This window comes from Gekko japonicus, unplaced genomic scaffold (assembly GCF_001447785.1).
Source record: "Gekko japonicus isolate JY-2015 unplaced genomic scaffold, Gekko_japonicus_V1.1 scaffold4114, whole genome shotgun sequence".
NCBI classification, from domain to species: Eukaryota; Metazoa; Chordata; class Lepidosauria; order Squamata; family Gekkonidae; genus Gekko; species Gekko japonicus.
The window spans coordinates 12,783-35,619 of NW_015172140.1; the positions used below are offsets into that span (position 1 = coordinate 12,783).

The 22,837-nt window shown below is 47.9% G+C and overlaps 1 protein-coding gene across 1 annotated transcript in view; it reads left to right on the top strand.

Annotated features, from left to right (window-relative positions):
- Positions 1 to 4,303: 4,303 nt before the first annotated feature.
- The window catches only part of ALDH9A1 (aldehyde dehydrogenase 9 family member A1), a 32,116-nt gene continuing 13,582 nt past the window's right edge, over positions 4,304 to 22,837 (top strand). Inside the window, exons 1-3 of the mRNA XM_015421025.1 lie at positions 4,304 to 4,430; positions 9,798 to 9,998; positions 11,839 to 11,984. Coding sequence (XP_015276511.1) covers positions 9,824 to 9,998; positions 11,839 to 11,984 — 321 coding nt within the window. The 5' untranslated portion in view covers positions 4,304 to 4,430; positions 9,798 to 9,823. The remainder of the gene's footprint in view (positions 4,431 to 9,797; positions 9,999 to 11,838; positions 11,985 to 22,837) is intronic.

The window sequence follows — 22,837 nt, forward strand, 5'->3', positions numbered from 1 at the left end:
TCAGATTTGCTTTCTTCTTCCTTCTCATCCTCAGCTGGTTCCCCGAGCTGTGTTTGCAGAAAATCACGTGCCTTAAGAACAGTCAATCTTTTCTTTTTTTATCATGAAGTTTGAACATGACGCCTTCTGGGATTAGCCATCTGTAACTGATGCCATTTGTTTGTAGAAAAAGGATTAGTTCTTTATAATTCTTTCTCTTCTGTCATGTCAAATGGGATATCTTTTTAAATCCTGATGTTATTGTCCCCAATTTTCAAAGGAGTTCCCATAGTTGCTTTCAAAATAGAGTCTCTCACATGTCTCTTCGAGAATCTGACTACTATTTCCCCAGGCAGATTATTTTTCTTGATGTATGAGGAATAGGACCTATAGACCACATCCATCTCGCTGTAGAGGTAGTCCGCTGTCAAATCTGTCATTGGGGCTATTGCTTCACTCAGCCGTTGCTTCAGATTCTCTCCTTTAATTTCCGGGACCCCTTGGAACTGTAGGACCAAATTGGCTTTCTCCATTTGCAGCTGTAAAAGTTGTGACTCTTCCATGGCTTGCTTCATTTCCAGCTTGTGCACCTTTTTCTTTTTTAGTATTGGCATCCATTTCCTTCACCTTCTCCCCCATTTGCTCCGTTGCTTTTAAAGATTGAGTCAATTGTAGCTGCTGTAAAGCCAAACTCTGACCAATTATTGACAGTTGTTGCTTGATATTAGTCATCTCATCCAGCAGAGGGCACAAGGAATCTGCCAACATTTTAGAAAGCTCAGTGGTCTCTTCCATTCGAGGACTACCCACTAGTTTTGCTTTCAAAAGTTTTTCTTTCTCCGGTTTCTTCCCCGCCATTTTTTAAGATTTGTTTACTTTTCAAAAAGTTGCTAAAGTCTCTGATATTCGCCAAAATGCTTGTCTGCGCTCTGGTAGGTCTCTTAAAACAGATCCAAACGCTTATTTTTCCACTCCCCCCTCTTTATTCCGTGTTTTCGTTTATGAGTTTGGGAGGGGCCCCTCCCCCGCTCGCTTTCCGTCGCTCTTTATGGGGGGCAGCTTTCTTTTAAAATCCTTCATGCTCGCTTCAACCCGACTCACAGTTCGTTGTTGGCCAACCAGCCTCGCTCAGCATCGGGGGGTTTTCGCCCGATCTCCAACGCTTGTCCCGGTCAGCAGCACTCGTACCATTCGGTTACTCAGCGGCAGGACCTTCAGGGCGGAGGAGTGCCTCAATTCTCAGGCATCGCGCCGTCGAAGAGGTTGCCCCTCAAAAGCCCCATGGCTAGGAGCCTTTTACCAAGGCTCTTGGGGGGGTCATGACCCGTCACACCCCCTCCTATACACTGGTGTGCAATTTGCATCCCCGGGGCATCTGGGAGATGCATTTGCCTGCGTGTCGCCATAGACCGGAAGTCGCTAAATCCACTTTCAATGCACTTTTCAACAGAATTTTGCCAGTTCACACAGTAAAATCCAGTTGGAAAGCGCACTGAAAGTGGATTATTTAGTGTGTATGTGACCGCAACTTAAGACTGAAAAGGATAGGTCACTGGAAATGTTGACGGTGTGTGGCAACAGTGATAAAGGTAGACTTCATGCTGAGTACTAGGAAAGCAGCTGAAACTAAAACAACTAATATTGAAATGACTACTGGAAAATGAGTAATGACTGTGGGAAATTACACAACCTTAAGGTTGATAATGAAGAAACTGAAATTGTTAAAGAGATTATTCCTTGGCTCCATCATCAACCAAAAGGGAGACTACAACCAAGAAAGATTTAGACTGGGAAAGGCAACCATGAAGGAATTACAAAAGATCAAGAAATTCATACCATGGTATTCCCCATTACTTTGTATGGGTGTGAAAGCTGGCCAAGGAAGAAAGTTGATTCATTTGAAATGTGGTGTTTGGGAGATTTTTACAGATACCACAGTAGACTGCCAAAAAGACTAATGTGGGTTTTAGAATAAATCAAGCCTGAACTCTGTAGAAGCTAAAATGACTAAACTGAGGTTGTAGAAAAGAGCAAGAGTCCAGTAGCACCTTAAAGACTAACAAAATCTGTGGTAGGGCATGAGCTTTTGTGAGTCACTGCTCACTTTGTCAGATACAGCTAGAATGCCCTGTAAATTGGAAAGTGGAGTGATTTCAGATGTTTAATGACATTAGCAGGTGAATGACAATAGCAGGCATGATTGGATTAGGTGTGATGTGCAGAGCGGTAGTAGGCATGGATAAATCAGCATTGGTAATGAGACAGGAAACCTGGGTCTCAATTCAGTCCAGGTGGATGCATTTTTTGAGCTTCATTATCAGTTGTAATGCAGTAGTCTCTCTAATCTCCCTTTGAAATTCCTTTGTAAGAGAACTGCTACTCTTAGGTCAGCAACTGGATGTCCTGGAAGGTTAGAATGTTCCCCCACGGGTTTTTGAATATTATGGATTCTAATGTCAGATGTATGTCCATTAATTCTTTGTTGTAGGGACTGGCCAGATGCCCAATGTAGAGGGTGGAAGAGCATTGCTGACACCTGATGACATAAATCATATTAGAGTATGAGCAGGAGTATGAACCTGAGATAATATGGGTGGTATTGTTGGGTCCACTGATGGTGTTGCTAAGATCTATATGAGAACAAAGTTGGCAGCCATATTGGACTCACATTCTAGCTGTATCTGAAGAAGTGAGCAATGACTCACAAAAGCTCATACCCTGCCACAAATTTTGTTAGTGTTTAAGGTGCTCCTGGACTCTTGCTCTTTTCTGCTGCTACAGACTAACACAGCTACCCATCTTGATCTAAACTGAGGCTATCTTACTTGAGTCACATTATAAGATGAGTCACTGGAAAAGACAATAATGCTAGGAAAACTTTAAGGCCGTGGGAAAAGAGGAAGGCCCAACATGAAATGGATTGACTCAATGTCCCCCAAATTTGCAAGAGCTGAGCAAGGCTGGTAATGATAGAACATTTTGGAGGTCATTAACTCATAGACTTGTCATATTTGATGGCATTTACACATACACAATATTGAAATGCCCTGTATAGATCTATGATGCCGCTTCATTTGGAACACTGTACAGTTCTGATCACTGTACCTTAAAAAGGACATTGTAGAGATAGGAAGAGGGCAACCAGGATGCTTAAGAGAGGTTAGAGCACTTTTCCTATGAGGAAAGGCTGAAGAGTTTGGAGCTTTTCAGCTTAGGAAAAAAGCTTGGGGTGTGTGTGTGATATGATAGAGGTTTATAAAATTGTGCATGGGGTGGAGAAAATTGTGCATAGTGTTGCACTAGGATCTGGGAAATTCACATTCCAGCTTGTGCCATGGAAGCTTGCAGTGTGCCCTTGGGCCAGTCACATACTCTCAGCCTAATTTACCTCACAGGGTGGTCGCATGAGGATAAAACAGAGAATGGGGTAAGCTGCTTTGGGTCCCCATTGGGGTGAAATGCAGGATATAAATAAATAAAATTATGAGTGGGGTGGAGAAAACAGAACATTTTCTCACCTAACACTAGAGCTTAAAGGCTGCTGGACAGGGCCACAGATGAAGGACAGTGCTTCACACAACAAGTAATTAAATTGTGGGATTTGCTCCTAGTGGCTACAGCGAAGGCCACGAGTTAAGGTGGCTTTAGAGGGGAGTTTAGACAGGTTTATGGAAGAGAGGTTTATCAATGGCTGCTGGCCATGGTGACTAAAGGGAGCCTCCATGTCCAGAATAGTAAGAAGCCCAGTAGCACCTTTAAGAATAACAAACTTTATTGTTTGTGTTTCTGGAAAGCTTTATGCTGCAATAAAGTTTGTTAGTCTTAAAGGTGCTATTGGGTTCTTTACTATTGTGCAGCAATAGACTCACACGGCTAACTCCTCTGGATCTATGCCCAGTGCCCCGAGGCAGGAAGCGTTCGACTACCCTTGCGACGACCGGCGACATGAGGCCTTGCCTTCCGGCGTGCCCTCTTCTCTGGTCCTCCAGGGCGACTGGTTGGGCACTACGAGAAACAGGGCGCCGAGCAAAGTGCCCCGCGACTCCCGGAAAAGCGCATTGACTTTTAATTGCGCTGCAAGAGACGGCAAACGCCGACCTCTTCCGAGCTTCCAGGCGGCGAGAACCGTCGGCGGGGGGCGCGCCAACCCCACTCTCTAAGAGTCATCGCTGGCCACCCCTCCCCTCCCTCGACCAATCAGGAAAGAAAATGTCCCCTCCGCCCTCATTCCAGGTAGATGTGGGCGGAGCCATCTTCTCCCTCGCCTCCCCCTCCCCGACTTTCGGATGAGCTGCCGCCGAGTCCCCTCGCTCCGCGCATGCGTGGCAGCCGGCGTGGCCGGGGGGCGTTCCTTGACCCCCCTTCTAACGGGCGTCGGGTAAAGGTGGCGTCGAGGCAGAGGCGAAGAGAAAGCGGCCGAATTAGCCCATCCCGAGTGCGGTGACGAGCCTGTGAGTGAGGGGAGAGGGCGGGTGCGCGGGCTGAGTGAGGAGGCCCCTTTTGGAGACCCTCTTCCGCTGGTCCTGGGGGGTAATGGGGCGAGACGCCCCCCTCTGCACCGTCCATAGGCCGGGGGGGGGGGGCCCCCAGTCCCCTTCCTTGAGGCATTTCCCATTCCTAGAAGACGCTGCACCTGCAGGGTGTCCCAGCCTCGAATTCCCTAAGCTTAGGTTGCGTGGGGGGGGGATGTAAGGCTGCCAACTCCAGCTTGGGACATTCCTGGAGATTGGAGGGTAGGATTTTGGGAGGGAGCTCAGCATGTTTGTGTGATGCCAGTGTAGGACTTTAGTTTCTCCTACTCTGGTGAGGTCGGCTCTCCCAAGCTGTTATTTCCTCTATAGGAGTGGATCTCTATAGTCTGGGGATGTGTTGTGATTGCGGGAGACCGCCACCGGCAAAGTGGCAGCTGGTGGGGAATTGGGTTGCCAACCTCCTGGGGGAAAGGAGGTGGAGTTTTCCTGGAGGTCCTGAGTTTTCCTGCTCTCCAGATTACTGAACTCTTGGAGGAAACTGTAGCGCTTGCAAGCCTGCCCTAGGGTTGCCAGCAACCTGGAGGGGAAAAATTGCTCTGTCTCTTAAATAGAGCCTTTATGTGTGGAAATGGGCAGGTGAAGTGTTTCATGGCATGGCGGTAAATAAGATTGCCTGTTAGATAACATTCCAGTAACCCTCTATTGAAGGAGCAGAACTTTTTGCCTCCAGGCTGTTGGTAACCCTAGCCCGCCCTCCCTTGTATATATATGGTCCTGGTCACACGGGCTGTAAAATGCGGGGGGAAGCGTGGCAGTTTGGCCCAGAGCAAAATAACGCGTGGCCGCCGGATCACACGTCCCGTGGAGGTCCCGTGGGTAGGGGCGAGGTGGTGATCACACGATGATCTTGCAGTGCGGCAAAGAAGCGGCGCGATCTCACCAACGGCATGCGCGATTCTGCGGAGCAATGGAACTTTCACTTTCCTCTTCCTGCGCATGCGCCATTGGGTGCTTGTGCGCATCCTGTGGAGACTTGGGGAAAAAACACCTGTTTGCGATGGGACATGGACGGGCGCCAGATGCCATGGACTATCACCGGAAACGCGATCAGACGCCAGCCCTTGCCCCGCGGTTTCCAGAAACTAGTACCTCGGATGTACTAGTTTTTTACTCCACATCTTCGGCAGGAAGCCTTGGGTTCGCCATGGGAGCTCTACGCTTCCCAGATGTTGCGGTGTGATCGCGCCCGGAAAATCCGCCTATCATCCGTCTCAGTAGCATGGCTAATGCGCCGTGTGACCGCAGCCTATGAAAGTTATTTGTGGTATACTGACAACTTAAACAGGAGGGGGGAAGGAACTCTTTCTATTTAACATCAGATCATTGTGTGCAGGATTCCTCCCTCACCAGTAGGGGGAGCGACGTCCATCTGCTCCCTCCCCAGCACAGTGTCCAAAACTTTCCACTCTATTCTGTACTGGCCAGGCCACCTTTGGCTCCCATTTGGGGAACTGCGTTTTAGGAGGAATGTTGGCCAACTAGAGCATGTCTAGAGGGGGAGGGGGACTGAGACAGTGCAGGGAGCACCAGACCAAGCCCAATGAGGAAAGGCTGAAAGAGGTGGACATGGTTAGCCAGGGCTCAGTGGCAGAGGATCTCATTTGGACGCAAAGGGGTGCCTGATTCAGTCCCTGGCATCGCCCTTTGTAAAGGGATCAGAAAGTAGGTGATGTGACAGATCTCTGCCTAGGACCTTAGAGAGCTGCAGCTGCCAGACAGAGCAGACAATGCAGACCTTCATATAGACTACTGGTCCAATTTGGTATAAGGTTGCCTGAAGCTGTGTGGGACAGCATGCTGAGCAGTCGGGTAGAACAGATAAAAGGAGGTACTTCTTCACCCAAAGTGTGATTAACACATGGAATTCACTGCCACAAGAGGTGGTGGCGGCTACAAGCATGGACGGCTTCAAGGGGGAATTAGATAAGCATATGGAGCAGAAGTCCATCAGTGGCTATTAGCCACAAGGTATAGATAGGGGCTCTCAGGTTGGGGCATGTGATGAACTGTATTCTTGGTGCTTGGGGGGGGCAACAATGGGAGGGCTTCTAGTGCCCTGGCCCCACTGGTGGATCTCCTGATGGCACCTGGTGTTTTGGGCCACTGTGTGACAGAGTGTTGGACTGGATGGTCCATTGGCCTGGTCCAACTTTGGCTTCTCTTATGTTCTTATGTAATGTCAGAGATTCTGTGCTCGATCCCTGGCATCTCCCGCTTAAAAGAAAATGGATTGATAAAGGCCTCAAAGTGAGCTGCTACCAGTCAGCAGAGACAACACTAACCTTGGTAGAACCACTGTCTGACTTCAGTATAAGGTAGCTTCTTGTTTGAGAAGAGGTTAAAGAGCCAAACTACCCCAGGCATTTTTAATGGCTTGGGTCCCTGCAGATATGCATCGGCTGCAGAGAATATCATTTTTAAAGTCTGCAGGGGCCCAGTTTGGTTCAGGATCATGCCTCCACCTTAGTGCTGTTTCTTGAGCCAAAATGGCTCTGGGGGGAGATATGTGCTTTAACTCCATCCAGAACCATTTCAGCTCAGAAAAACAGCGGGGGGGGGCAGTAGCCCCTTCTCCCCACACGTTGCAGTCCTGAGCGGAATTGGGACCCTAAAATGATTTTTTTTCCCTGCAGTTGCTGTGGGGAAAGTGAGTCGGAAAACCCAGACTTGTCTCGTTAAAAGTCTTTAGTTTGGCCCTAAGGGAAGACGTGATTGCTGTCTTCAAATATCTGAAACGCTGTCATGTAGAAGACAGAACAGACTTGTTTTTTCTTAGAGTGAATGGCTAGAAATGACAGTATTGCTAACCAAATTTTGTTGAAAAGCACAAGCAAAGGTTATTGCATTTCTGATTAGATGCAGTGAGTTATGCAAGAGCTCTTCAAAAGCCATGTTTATTTTGTTACGCTTGGGCCCCATGTAGAGGGGCTGCCATCCAGGCAGCTTGCGGGGCTGGGAATGCTCGTTCCGCAGCATTACTTTATCATGAACTGCTCATACTTTATAAAAAAGGAGGGAGAGACAGAGTTTCATCTCCGTTATATTCGAAGCCCTGAAGTAAAACTCAAGGGGCATTCAGGACAGACCGACGGTTTCACACAACACATAAGCTGCCTCCATGTTGGGATTTTTTTCCCGTGGGTGGAACACAGCATGCCCCCTCTTGGGGGGAGAGCTTCCACACAATATCCCAAACACTGCACGAAACTCCTGCAGCTTTTCCCTTTAAACAGAGCAAAGGAAGAGCCTTCCTTTTCCTAACTTGAAGGGCAATCCTGGAGTTAGGGGAGAGCGCTGCTTCTCTCCCTCCCTTCCTTGCAGCCTTTTCAGTTCCCGGTTGCGACACAACTCCGCTGGGGAGGAAGCCACAAAGGGGCCCAGCCAGAGTCTGCTTGTGTCTGTGGCCCCTTCTGGGATGAAGGGGCAGAGGTGGCAGCGATCTCTGAGGGGAGGAGGCATGCAGACCCTGTCCCCACTCGCTTCCACCCTGGCAGCTGCCGCTCCCAGAGCTGGGGTGGATTTTCCTGCTCCTGTGCACATGGTGGTAGAAAGTGCCCTCAAATCACAGCCGACTTATGGCAAGCCTTCAGGGTTTTCAGGGCAACACATGTTCAGAGAGGTGGTTTTGCCATAGCTTGCATCTGCATAGCAGCACTGGACCTCCTTGGTATCCTAGTCAAGTACTAACCAGGGCTGACCTTGCTTAGCTTTCAAGATCTGATGAGTTCAGGCTAGCCTGGGCCATACAGGTCAGGGAGCTTCTGTGTATATGCAGGAATAAAACACGCAGTATTGATATCCTTGGTTGGTTGTGATTGCTGGGAGACGAGGTGACTTTAAAAGGGGAAATAGACCTTTCCTTCTCTGAATTTACCAATAGCTGTGATGGCTGGATGGGAAGAGGTGGCTGGATAAAACCCTATATTTAGGACTCTAGGTGTGAACTGGATAATTTGAGGTTTCTTTTGGCAGGGGTGGGTTTTATTATTACATTGGCAGTCGCCAAGTTCTTTTCTCAGTCAATTAAGATTTAAAATCATTAGAAGAGAGAAGAAGAGATTGGATTTCTCCCTGACCACCCGAGGAGTCTCAGAGCGGCTTACAAATTCCTTCCCCTCCCCACAGCAGACACCCTGTGAGATAGGTGGGGCGGAGAGAGCTCTGACAGAAACTGTTCTTTTTCAGGAACAGCTCTGACAGAACTATGGCTTGCCCAAGGTCACCCAGCAGGTGCTGCAGGTGGAGGAGTGGGGAACCAAACCCAGTTCTCCCAGGTTAGAGTCCGTGCACTTAACCACCACACCAAACTGGCTCATTCAATTTTACATTATATAGACACATGTATTAAATAAATTTCCTTCTCTCTTTTTTTTTTAGTCTCACTGTGACACTGTTCAGAGCCTAATTGGCTGTGAGAGCAGTATCATTAAAGTAAAGATGGCTGAATGGGGGTCTCCATGTTGAGAGGCAGTGTGTGCCCCTGGAATTTTTTGTGCTGGGGGCTAACAGTGGGGGAGGCTTTGGCCTCTGTGCTCCTGCTTGCACACTTCCCAGGTGACTGTGGAAAGCAGGGTGCTGGACTAGATGAATGACTTGTTTGATGCAGCAGAGCTTCTGTTATTTTCTTCTGTCCAGCCTGTCTTTGCGTTAATCTCCCTCCTGCTGGCCTCCAGGATTTGCTTGCAGGATGTTCGACCTGCTGGGCAAGTTTAGAAACCATTGCCGTGTTCTTTTACTTTCTCTTCATTCCATATCATAAGAGGATCATAACCGGCCTCCTATCACTGGAGCATGTTGGAAACACAGCACAAAGAGGGAAAGATTGCATAATTGCCAATAGTTTAGGAAAGTGTTGGAGGCAGGGGAGCTTCTGTCCCAAATTTAGCAAAAATATATTTCTTGCCTCTAACAGGATTGTGTGTTGTGGAGGGATTTGTGTGGTTGGAGCTCAGTGGAAGAACCTCTGCTTTGCATGCAGAAGGTTCGAGGTTCAGTCCCCAGCATCTCCTGTTAAAGGAATCAGGTAGAAGGTGATGTGAAAGATGTCAGACTGAGACACTGGAGAGCCACTGCCAGTCTGAGTAGACCATACTGACCTTGATGGCTTTATGTACGACATAGTTTTAAAGTACACACGCAAGTCTCTCATTTAAGTCCCCATGTGAAAGGGGTGTGTATAACTGGACCAGAATAAGACAGCTTAGTGGTGACAGAGGCGTATGCATGCAGGTCTCAAATCGTGCTAGAATCCAAGAAAGTACTCATAGGCCTTCCTTTCTGCCCCAGCCTTGGTCCTGCCTGTCGGTCCTCGAATGCTTCCAGGTTCCAAGTCGCTGCTACCTGGCTTACCTCGTCTATTCGGTTTTGCTGCAATGAGCTCCGTGACTGGCACGTACGAGTTGCAGGAACCCCTCAACTACCGAGGTGGAACCCGTGTCCAGCCTGCGGATGGGAACCACTTCGAAGAAGTGTATGAGCCAGCAACAGGTAACTATTTATTTCTTTATTTATACCTCCGTGTGGGACTTGCTTAGGATCTGGAGTCCAGGGAGAGGGTAGCCAAAGGTACAGGTGTATGGAAGCCATCCTTCCTTGGCAGAATCACACCTTAGGAATCCACTGCAGGACTTTGTGTTGCATCTATGTGGTGATTAGGCAATACTTGTATTGCTCAGAAATTATTGCTGGGCTTAGATTTGTTTAAATTGGAAAGAATTCCCCCATAGTCTTCTGGCCTTGGAAGCAGCTTATCAGTGGGTATCATTTCTTATCTTTTCTTTATAATAGGACATTGTACTTGCCTGATTGTTAGGAGAAAAACTTTATCTCCTTCCAAGACCTGAGATGCAAGAGAGTAGTGGCAAGAGTTGTGATGCTGACATTTGTTTAGGCAGGTTTGTGTAAAAAAAACAACCCCAAGGCCAGTGAATTACCATTTTCCCACATTAGCTATGTCTTGCCTTTACAGAAGAAATGACTGTTCCTTCATATTCTTCACTGTATGGGGTGAAATAGATTAAGCAGGGAAAGTGCTTTGTATGCACTGAAATTTCACAGAAGTGTAGAAAAGGCATAAAATATTATATTGGCCTCAAAGTTCCTGAGAACATCATGTGTCCTCAATCCCCCCTTCCATTTTTCTAGCTATTTACATTCAGAAAGATACACTCAGAAGTGTAATGCCTGGTGGAATATATAAAACCAAAGCAACTGCAGAATCAGGTTTTTATTGGGTGTGGCCATGAATGGAACACTCCATGCAAGACAATAAAAATACTTGAGGGAACTCTTTTGCATGATGCGTACAAGTTGGAGAGTTCTGGTTTTTGTAATCACTGTATTTGAATTATCTTGGCAAAGAACCTTTAAGTAGACATATCCCTGAGCTGTATCGAGATCTTTCCTCCTTCTCTTTGACATTTTAAAAAACCGCAAAGGAGAATTCAGAGATGACAGGAATAGCTGTCACAGTTGTTTTTGTACCGGAGAGCTGTGAAAGGCCAGAGACCCAAAACACAGTTCATGTGGGCTCAGTTTCTGTGAGTGGTTCTTGTAATAGAACCATGGTAGATCATGTGAATTCAGTACCTCTAGGCAGGAGACCTCTGCCTCTACCCACCAATACTTTTCTAGGCGCCTGCCAGCTTTTTATAAATGTGGGTGGGGACAGGTGGGACTCTTACCCAGCAGGACGTCTGATTGGCAATTGGAGATCTGATTGGCTTTGCAGATTTTTTTTAAAATCAGTTTGGCTACAGCTGCCACAGCATCACTACATGACTGAAAGTAAGCCGTATGTAAGCCCCCCATAAAATCCTTAAACCATTCAAAAAGGTTTGCTGTCAAGCACAGCTTCTGCCTGAAATTACTATTAGAGTCATGTTATAACCTCAAGTCCCTGAAATTTTGTGGCTGGCTGTATCTCAGGAGGCAAGGCGTTTTGTAGCTGCACCTGCCACCCTGTATCAGAATTCCAAAGGTGTCCTCGTGCTCAAAGAGGTTGGCGATCCCTGCTCTGTTGGTTCTTTTCATCCACTAGGTACGTGACTGTCAGTAGGAAGAGGCAGACTTTCTTTCTGATGGTTTTATATCCATGCCTTTTTCATACGTATTTCTGTATCGTGCCTTTGATTCAGTTTTCCGTTTGCAATTTGCTGTTGTGGTGTATTATGCAGCAGTGCCTTCCAATAAACCGCTTAATTTATATCAGTCTGCATCTCCCTACTGACAGGGTAATAAGAACCCATAGGAATAGAGGCCTCCTGCTAGAGGGAACCAAATGCAGATCACGCTACAGAATCTGAATTCCTTTCTTCTTCTTCCTTAGGCCGTGTCATTGGCAAGTTTCTCTGCTCTGGTGAGAAGGAGGTGAATCTAGCTGTGCAGAGCGCACAGGCCGCATTTAAAATATGGAGTCAGAAGTCAGGCATGGAACGGAGCACGATATTGTTGGAGGCTGCCAGGATCATCCGGGTACGTAGAAAAAGGGCATGGACCAGCTCCATCAGCTCGTCTGTTATTCTGAACACTCTCTGGGGTGCTGGGCATGCAACCAGAGATCTGCAAATCTTTGCTTCTTTGAGTATTGCTGTTTTGTGGCTTCGAGTCACGGCTGACTTATGACCACCCTGTGGGGTTTTCAAGGCAAGAGATGTACAGAGGCGTTTGCTATTGCCTGCCTCTGCATCATGACCCTGGTATTCCCTGCAGGTCTCCCTTCCAAATACTAGTCAGGGCTGGCCCTGCTTAGTGTCTGATGAGATCAGGCTAGCCTGGACTATCCAGGCCAGGTCATTGAATAGCTAGCCATTATTTGGGGCTGTCAGCCACCCCTTCCCTCTACCCAATGCTCTTGTATACAGAGATCCCTAAGGAGGAAGGTTCCACTCCCGTTAATTTGCACAGGGCTTTGTAGAAGCAGAACCCAACAAGGAGGACTTGTCTTTCCCCCAATTCAGTGCCACCATGTGAAATAAGACTCCTTCCCCCTCCCATAAGTCCTCTGGAATGCATAGAGGACTTGTGGGAGTTGTACTCTTGCTTCTTGCAGAGCTGTGGAAATGAAGCAACACAAATCCCTCTTTCTACTCCCCCAGTGCCTGGTCTCATTGGGGAAATCAAGGGAGGAGAAGTGACCTTTGTCCATGGAAGGGGGGGGACGGTCGCCATTGGCAACAGCATTTGTAGACTCCCTGTTAATAAGACTGTCTGAGAATTGTTAACCTATTGACATCTCCAGATAAGCTTGTCACCTTTGGTCACAGAAGCCACACAGACCCTCCCAGGTGTCCTTCCCTTCCCAGTCTGGTGTTTTTTTTAATAGCTCAAGTGGCAAATTACTTGCACACAAGCTTAACATGTTTTGAAGCCCTGAGAACACTCCGAGGATTTCCCTTGCATTGTCTGCACTTCTGTTATGCCCACTTTGCAGTTCCAAAGTGAAAATACTTGTAGGAGTACCATCCCTTTCGTGTTAGCGTTAATCTTTCCTGTGAGCCATCAGGATGGAAACGGGAGTGTGAGTGGGGTGCAGCTGTGCTTTCTTTTTTCGTTTCTGCTGGGGGTGGGGGGAGAGGTGTTTGTCCTGTTCAGCAGCTACCCTGCATTAGTATTTTGGTTTCTTAACTTTGTATGTGATAGAGAGGGGAGAGGTACCTCCATTGAGGTACTGATGATCAGAGGGAGATGGGGTGAGAAAGTGCCAGGCCTGGTAAAGGGCAGGAGGGGTCAAGAGGGTTACACCCAGTGTTCCCTCTAAGCTGAGTTAGTGTGAGCTAGCACACAGATTTTTAGCCTCCAGCTCACAGATTTTTGTTTTAGCTCAGGAAGGATGGCTCCAGAGCAAACTAATTTATGCAGCAGCCAAATTGCTCACTCACAACTTTAGTGCCAGTAGCTCACAAAGTAAAAGTTTTGCTCACAAGACTCCACAGCTTAGAGGGAACATTGGTTACGCCCCCTCACTGTTTCCAGTTTCTGTCTTAACCAAAAGGACCCCGATTAACCTGCCGGCCGCACATCAAGCCTAAAAGTCCTGCTCCCGAATGCCAGGTTGGTTTATAATAAATCAGCAATTAACAGATTGTAATAAATCAGCAAGGAAACTGGCATGTTACAGAGACGTGTCTGGGAGAAGGAAGAATAGATCTCTACCAGATGTCCTCAATGGGTTTCCTGGTGCGGTATCAGGCTGGACTCGGTGAGCAATGAGCTCCTTTAGTACTGAATACAACGCCCACTTTGGGAGAGGGGATCAAAGTGTAATACAAGCCTTCTCCGAGACTTAATCACACCAATCTCAACTCTCTCTTGGGTCTTGATGCTTGCCTGTCAATCCCCCTGCCTGGGGGATGCTGCGTTGGGCCGATAAACTGCCCAAACTGCTGAAAGGAGCCCTCGTCCACCCTGAGCAATTACGGGGTGTGTCAAATCGCCATTTTTCCCCGACCGGAAGCCCTCTCACCGGGTGCTTTTGTCAGCCAAAGGTCCTCACTTGGGTTTCTTGCATCTCATGCTGGGGACTCCATGCCAAATCCAGAATCTGTTGGTGTATTGCCTGCGTGTTGTCCATCATCCTGCCTGAGGTGACAGGAAATTTCAGGTTGGGTATTGAGGATCCTAAGACTTGTGTTCCTCAAAGACTACAACATCCAGGCTCCCCTTATGAAAGTGGATCAGGAGTTCATTTCCCCCATGACAACTGTGAGGCTATCCCCAGAACTTTCTGGTCCATACACACATAAGCGGGGCATATGCTCACCCTGGTTTTCAAGGGGGACAAGGTGCATGGATCAGTAAGGGTGGAGTTTTCTACTCTGCCCTTCTTTATGGATTGGGCATTACCCGGTGAAGTTTAGACTCACAGAACTTCCACAAGGGTTAGGGGTCCCTTTAAGATGGTCTGCACTGAGAGGCTAATATATCTGGAAGGTTTCCTGATGTCTGCAGGGGATTTTCCAGTTAGCAAGGCCCTGGTTGATTTATGGAGTGCAAAATGACCCAGGTGATGGACACAATCACCCCCAAGTGCCCTCTCTCCTCCTGTGCAGTTCAGAATACTCGTAGTTTTACTAAGGAGCCCAGAGAAATGAATCATCAGGACCTACAGAATACAAATGGAGGAAAACGGGGTGCACATGACCAAAGAGAGGTCAGTGCATGTTATCATGTCCACTGTGCAGCAGCAATGGCAGCAAAGCTGGCTCATTTTCCCACCATTATTGGATGTGAGGGATGCCACCCAGTGGTGGTTTTCAACATTGTAAGGGGGGAAATTGCATCTCAGGCCTGTAAGGGTGTAGACTGCAATAACATACAGGGCCCCCTGCGAGTCGTTTGAGAGGAGTGTGCAGACAAAATAGTTTGTTTGCAATGACTTGTACGCTGCAAGTAATCCAATCACATTTCAGGTTGATGTCAGAGTACCATATGGTTGTGGGGAAGACTGTCAGCTGGTGAGGCCTGCTGCACAGGCTGCTTCTAAGTATGTGTCCCGTCACATCTAGCCTCTACCCTTGCCCCTCTTAGCTGATAATTTTGGCCCCGATTGGGCTATTCAGATAGATCCAGGAGGCTTTTGAATGCATTCTTTAAAGAGAGAATGGTGCCATCCCCCCCCCTCCCTTGAAGGAGGTGGTCATGAAATCGCTCCTGAAGAAGGCATCCCTGAACCCAGTAACCTCAATAACTGCTCCAGCACTCATCTCTTGGGCAACATGATCAAGCATGCCGTGGCTACAGCTTTATTCTGGAGGAAACAGCTTGCCCAGACCCAATTCAATAAAGATTTAGGCCTGGGTTTGGAATGGAAACTGCCTTGGAGGCCTTGACTGTGGCTATCTTCCCTGTGAGAGTGACAGAGGGAGCGCGCTCTGGTCATTCTGGACTTATCAGTGGTGTTCAGTACCCTCACCTGTGGTGTCATTCTGGAGCAGCTGGTTGAGTCTTGGGCAGGCCACTAGCCAGGATTTTTTGTGGGTCATATTTGTTTTTTCTGGGGCGGACACAACATCAAATGAACAATGAAATAAGAGAAACATGAATTGCAGCTCTTCTAACCTGAATTGTATTTGTAGCTCTTCACCACCACCACCACCCGTTTTGATGCAGCCATCAAATGAAAACTGGACTTTTTGGCTGCTTTAAAAAAATTATGATTTACTTTGTAGCAGCTCTTCGAACAAGAAATTGTGGCTCATCAACCCACCCCCACCCATCCCAATCTTTTTTCCTTGCTTTAAAGAAATCATGAATTGTTTGCAGCAGCTCTCCAAACATGAATCATAGCTGCCGAAAGTCAGTTTCAGCTTGACGGCACACAATTATTATAGGCCCCCGTGCCTCTTTTTCAAATGATTTCTCCAGCCTGTGGTTCCTTGGGAAAGCGGTTTTGCTTCCTCTCATTTGCACCTCACTGGGATGAGGCGCACACCAGGGAACTTGTTCAGGGGCTGAGGTGCTCGGGCAGCGGAAGGGGATGACGATGATGGCATGCCTTCTCTCTCTCTTTCCTTCCCCAGTCGCCCCCCCCCCCAAGCTTCATGGAGACTGGGGAAGGGAAGGAAAGCTGCCCTGCCTCTTCCAGTCAGTTTGATTCCAGGGCTCACAGCTTGTTAAGCCTAACAGCTGATGGGTAGGGAGTGAAACTAACCAGAAGCTGCAGGGCGGCTTCCCTTTCTTTCTCCAGCCTCGCCACCGCTGTGGGGCTAGGCGCACTGGGGGTGGGGATGTCTGGCATCCTCAGGTGACGGGGCAAGGCTCGTCGGTGTTGGGGCTCTGCCCCCAAATGCCCCACCTTGGCTATGGGCCTAGTCTTGGGGTGGGCACCTGCTCCTATCTGGCTGGCCTCTTTCAGAAAGCGGTTCTGGGGGACTGCCGCTCAGCCCCATGGCAAGGATTGGTCTTCTCTGTGCAGCTTAGCATCTATACGAGACCACTGGAAGAGATCATCTGGGGGTTTGAAGTGAGGTGTCACCAGTAGCTGGGTGACATTCAGCTCTCTTTCTCCTTGACGGGTGAGTGAGGTGGGTCTGTGGAGGTTCTGGACCAATATGTAGAGAAGATAGCTGGATGGATGAGAGCCAATAAACTGTGCCAGATAAGAGAGAGATGGAATTGCTCAGTGGTAACGCTACCCAGGCATCAGTTCAAGAAGAGGGGTTCTGTTGCCCAGCCCTACAGCTTCCATTTGGGAACATGAGTGGTGGCTGCTCAAATGTTCCTTAAGAGGTCAGAACGAAAGAAAATGGTGAGAGTAGAAATGTGAGGGGCTGAAGAAGGTTGTGAGAGGGAGGGGCTGGGGCTCAGTATAGGAGCATTGGTTTGGCATGCAGTAAGTCCCAGGTTCAATCCTTGGCATCTCCAGTTAAGAGGATTAGGTAGTATGTGAAGTGAAAGACCTCTGTCTGAGATCCCAGAAAACCGCTGCCAGTCTGAGTGGGCAGTATGCCAGCATCGGAGGTTAGGAGTTTGGGGGTGCTCCTGGACTCCACATTATCCATGGAGGCCCAGGTAGCAGCCACTGCCAAAGCGGCCTTTTACCATCTTCGGCTGGCTCGGCAGTTGGTTTCCTTTCTCAACTGCGACGGCCTAGCCACAGTGATCCATGCGACAGTCACCTCAAGGCTAGACCATTGTAACGCTCTCTACATGGGGCTGCCTTTGTCGCAAATCCGGAAGCTGCAGCTGTTGCAGAACGCTGCAGCCTGGCTGTTGATGGGCCTTCCTAGGGAGGCACACATCCAGCCTGTGCTGAAAGCACTGCACTGGCTGCCGATAGCATACCGGATTCGCTTCAAAGTGCTGGTTCTTACCTTTAAAGCCCTAGATGGCCAGGGTCCGGAGCTCCCATTCGGGCCCTACGGGACCTTGCACAGTTCCGCAGGGCCTGTAAGACGGAGCTCTTCCGCCAGGCGTTTGAGTAGGAGCCGCCACGACTGTTACCGTCTGTCTACGACGATTACTATCTGTCCTAGCCTTTTATTACCAACTCGCGGTGAGCGCTAAAATGGTGGTACTGCGTGGAGCTGTGGCCACTAAGGATACTATCCTGATGACGTCATCTGTTCCCTTGTTAGATATTATGGCGAGCACTTAAGTTATATTGAATGTTTTTAAATGCAGTTTTAAAGTTTTATGTATTGGGCATTGGCCCCATCTGTACACCACCCTGAGCCCGTTCGCGGGGAGGGCGGGTTATAAATTTAAATAAATAAATAAATATGGGCTTTGATGGACCAGTGGTCTGATTCAGTATAAGGCAGCCTTATGCGTCATGAGGGAGACGATAACCAGAGAGGCAGTGGGGTGGACCCAGCACCCCATTTGTGCAGGCACAAGGATTTCTGCATGGAGAGTGCAACTTTTGCTGCTCCCGCCTCCTGTGGCATCCTGAAATGGTCCCCAAAACATCTTTGAGACTATTTCAGGTTGCTGTGGGATGGGGAGAAACACAGAAGTCATGCACCTGGGCAGACATCCTTGTACCTGCAGAAATACGACATTAAGTACACCCTGGGAACTGCTTGATCTAATTATAGGTCTGTAACTCTTTGAGAATGCACCATTATTTGAAATACAGTTTCCCTGTTTGGAGGGAACATAAGAAGTTCCATGCTGGATCAGTCCAAGTGCCCACGTAGTCCAGAATTATATTCACACAGTGGCCAACCAGTTGCCTTTGGGAAGCTCACAAACAGCATCAACCTGCCTGTGCTCCCCAGGAACTGATCTGAGCAGACATAGACTACCTCTCGTACTGGAAGTGGTAGCTAACCTATAATGATTAGTAGCCACTGGTAGCCTAGTCCTCCATGAATTTGTCCTCTCCTCTTTTAAAACCTTCCAAGTTAGTGGCCATGACCACATCCTGTGGTAGCGAGTTCCACAAATTAACTGTGCGCCATGTAAAGAAATACTTCCTCTTGCCTGTCCTGAATCTGCCACCTTTCAGCTTCAGTGGATAATCCTGGGCCTGTCCACTCTCTCTGTGCCATACATAATCTATAAATCTGTCATGTCTCCCTTTAAGTAGGGCTGCAATATTACATTTATTAACTTGGGCAGCTAACTGACAAAAGTTTTGGTGGTCTGGACTTAAGGAGTCTCCTGTCTGTGTGCTCAGTATTACCCAGAAACAGAACAAATATTTATTTATTACATTTTAATGTGTTTGTCCTGGCTTCCTCTATGTCAGGAACTTCTCTGTGTCATGGCTTAGGTTGCTGTACATCCCTGATGATGAGAGAGGCCAGCAGTTCTAGTGTCTCTCAGGTGAACATAGTGCAGTAAGCGAGAGTGATTTCCAAACTAGCTCTGACTTGTGCAAACTCTTGCTGAATAAGCACTGTTTGTCTTTAAGCTGTCGCTGGAATTCTAATTAGAGAAGACACAGGCAACAATAACAGGCTCAACTGATTCGTGTCCAAGCTGAATAAACATACTTGCCTGTTAAGAGTTCCTTTGCCCAAATCTAACAAGAATAAACTTGAAAAAGGGCTGTGTGAACCTCTGGCAAAACAATACTGCCTAACTGTTCCCATCCATTTGTAAGTACAGGCTTGCTCGCATATGTACTGGACCACCACACTCTAGGCTGCTAAACTCAAAAGCTCTTGAACAAGAAGCATTCTCACCCCAGACTCAACTTGTGACTCAAGTCTGACTTGGAATGAATGTTCATCTTCAGTTGCACTCTAAAAATGAACATATTGTCATCTCCTGTTGTATTGTAACTGGGCCTTTGTAGTATTTACCAGGGCTTTTTTTGTAGAAAAAGCCCAGCAGGGACTCATTAGCATAATAGGCCACACCCAACAGCAGACACTCATTAGCATAATAGGCCACACCCTTGACAGCACAGCACATTAGCATATTAGGCCGCACCCCCATGTTACCAGAAGTATGGTCATCCAGCCACACACCCCTTTTGCTTCTTATTCTGTTTACCTTGTTGTCAAAACCCAGAGCTATTTTTTGTAGCAGGGACTCCTTTGCATGTTAGGCCACACACCCCTAATGTAGCCAATTCTAATGAGTTTCTGCTGTTGGGTGTGGCCTATTATGCTAATGAGTTCCTGCTGGGTGTGGCCAACTCAGGAGCCAGCAGGAACTCTGTTCCTGTGCGTTCCTGCCCAAAAATAGCCCTGGATTTACTATTAACAGTGGTGTGTGTGTGAGGTGCTGTCCAGTTGTCCTCCAAAGCATCCGAATGTTAACTGCCTTGCTCAGGTCTTACAAAGAAACTGAGGGTCGTGGCTCCCTTTAGTGAGTCAATCCATCTCATGCTGGGTCTTCTTCTGTTCCTGCAGCCTTCAACTTTTCCTAACAATATCGTCTTGTCTTCTCATGATGTGACCAAAGTACTGTAGCCTCAGCTTGATCGTTACAGCTAGGAAGAGCTCAGGTTTGATTTGCTCTAGAACCCACTAATTTGTCTTTTTGGCAGTCCGCAGTATCCATAAAATTCTCCTCCAGCACCAGGTACAGTGCTGCAAGTATTGATAGCACAATGCTTTTTCACTCAAATTCTCCCCTCCCCTCCTTTCCCCCTTTGGGAAAATCGAGAAAAGGCCTCCGGAAAAGAACTTGTTTTTCAGATTTTTCCAGGCCTTCACATCTCTAGACAAAAAGTATCCCTGTAACAAGGCTCGAAGACAACTGATAGTTCTTGAGAGATTGCTCTCCATGGTGTGCACACCGTCTTTTGTTCTGCTGTCACCTTCCAATATTTTATTTACTTCATTTAAAGCCCCCACTTTTATTCTCATTTGGGGGATCCAAAGCCGCTCACAACATTGTCCCCATCTCCATTTTAACATCATAGCAACCCTGTGAGGCTGAGAGGCCCAAGTTCACCCAGCAAGCTGCCAAAGGCAGAGCGGGGATTCAAACCTGGGTCTCCCAGATCCTAGTCAGACACTTTAACCACTGCCTCACTCTGTCTTCTCTTGTGTCCTTATAAAGGGGAGTAAAATTTGAGCAAGTAAAGAACAGTTGGCAGCCAGTTTTTCAAGTCTTGCCTCTATAAAGCCATCTCATTCTAAAAGGTTTGTGCCCTGCTCTCTCCGTGGGTTCAGCGGTTTGCGGCTGTTTTTCCAACTGTAAATACTTCTGCCCTCCTTGGGCCCAGCTGTCCCTTCAGGCTACAGGAAATACTATGAAAAAGGGAGCAATTTTTCTCCTCAACCCCCACCCCCAGATTTCTTTTTCGATCTTCCCATCTTTACAGGGTGCATATCTTTCTCCTGGCTGCACCAAATGTGGTGAAAACAGAGAGAAACAATAACGGCTGCCTTCTGCCTAGCAACGTGGAGTAGCTTTTGTTAGCTAAATGGCAGTTACCTCACAGGACAAAAAACCCTCAAAAGACCCAAGCTTTCCTTTTTGGTTTTGCAGTGCCTGGAAGTTGTCCAGTCGGCATCAGCCAAAGAGGTTTTTGAAACGGAACCTTTCCCTTTTCACTTCATCTAGGCCGCCTTCGATTTTTGCGCTCGTGTTTGAGTTTCCTGCGATTTCTTGCTCTGTGAATGTCTCTTACATTTGTTTTTTAATTCCTCTTTCAAAAGCCTCTTGGTGAGTCCTGAATCCAAACAAAAAACATCTATCAGGACAGTCCTTTGGCTGACCTTCCTGTTTCTCCCATTGTTCAGAATTCTCCCAGGCCTTGTTTTGACACGGTTTATAAGCAGAAGAAATTTGGTCGGCTGGTGTGCAGCCATTGTATTATGCTAATCCGGGGCCTTGCAGGGCTTGTTTGGCAAAATTTTTTTGTAGCAGGAACTCCTTTACATGTTAGGCCACACACCCCTAACGTAGCCAATCCTAATGAGTTTCTGCTGTTGGGTATGGCCTATTATGCTAATGAGTTCCTGCTGGGCGTGGCCAACTCAGGAGCCAGCCGGAACTCCGTTCCTGTGCGTTCCTGCCCAAAAATAGCTCTGCCGATAACATTATATAATATATGTATTGTTCCAGATACTTAAAATAAAAATATTAAAATGTAAAAAAAAATACCCTCTGATTTATTTTTTTTGGTAGGTTCATCACATAGGTGTGAAACCCACTTCGTCTTACCCTCGCGGTACCCATCCAGGCTGCAAACCTTATTCCAGGAGTTCCCCAGCCTTTTTGACCCTGTGGGCAACTTTGGAATTCTGAGGCGGGGTTCTGGGCACACATACAAAATGGCTGTGCCAGGAGGCAGAGCCAACCGCAAAATGTCAGTGAATGAAGCTATGCGTAGCTCTCATAGTAACTCTTCACCCTTTCAGGCAGAAGCCCTGTTTAACAGGACCCCTTGATCTGCACTGCCAGTCAGAAGCACTGCTGGGCAAAAGCCCCATCTGGCCCCGACCACTTTCTAAAAACACTTGGAGGGCGCCAGGAGAGATGTCAACAGGCACCACTGTGCCCACAGGCACCACGTTGGGGACCCCCGTCTTACTCCATCTAAACAGGCTCTGGTACCAATGCTATAGTATCCCATAGTTTGTTTTTTTAATGTACTCTGTTGTTGTATTTTGTCATAAATCTTTCACGGGGCTCTTGTAGGACACAAATGCTTTCACGAGGTCCTCGGCAGGGGAATGGGATGTCACCCTAAGGGGAGAAGACAGTAACAGATGTCAGGGGAAATAGGTGGTGGTTGGCTCGGTGCGCAGCAAGGGAAGGTTAGTACTCCAGACATTAGCTTATCTCTTCTTAACAGGTATTACTCCTCCTAAGCATTGTGCTAGCGTTTGACTTGGCAGAAGGGAGAAGCCAGGGACCAAACCTCTTCATGCCACATGAGAGCCAGTTTGGTGTAGTGGTTAAGTGCACGGACTCTAATCTGGGTGAACCGGGTTTGATTCCCCACTCCTCCACTTGCACCTGCTGATGTGACCTCGGGTCAGTCGCAAGCTCTGGCACAGCTGTCCTTGAAAAAGAGCAGTTTGTGTCAGAGTTCTCTCAGCCCCACCCACCTCACAGGGTGTCTGTTGTGGGGAGGGGAAGGGGAAGGAGCTTGTAAGCCGCTCTGAGACTCCAAGTGAAGGGCGGGGTATAAATCCAATCTCCTCCTCCTCCACATGCCCCAGACACCAGGCTCCTTGAGCTTTGCATCCACTAGTGTATACAACGAAGCATTCGTGTAATTTGGTCACTGTATCACCACATATCTGACGAAGGGAACGCCGTCTCTCAAAAACTTACACCCGGAAGATCTTGTTGGTCTCTACGGTGCTACCAGACTCGAACCGAGCTGTTCTACTGCAGACCAACACGGCTGCCCTCTGAAACGATCAGGGGTCATTTGGGGGGGGGACGCGGGGGGCCCCCACCCCCCC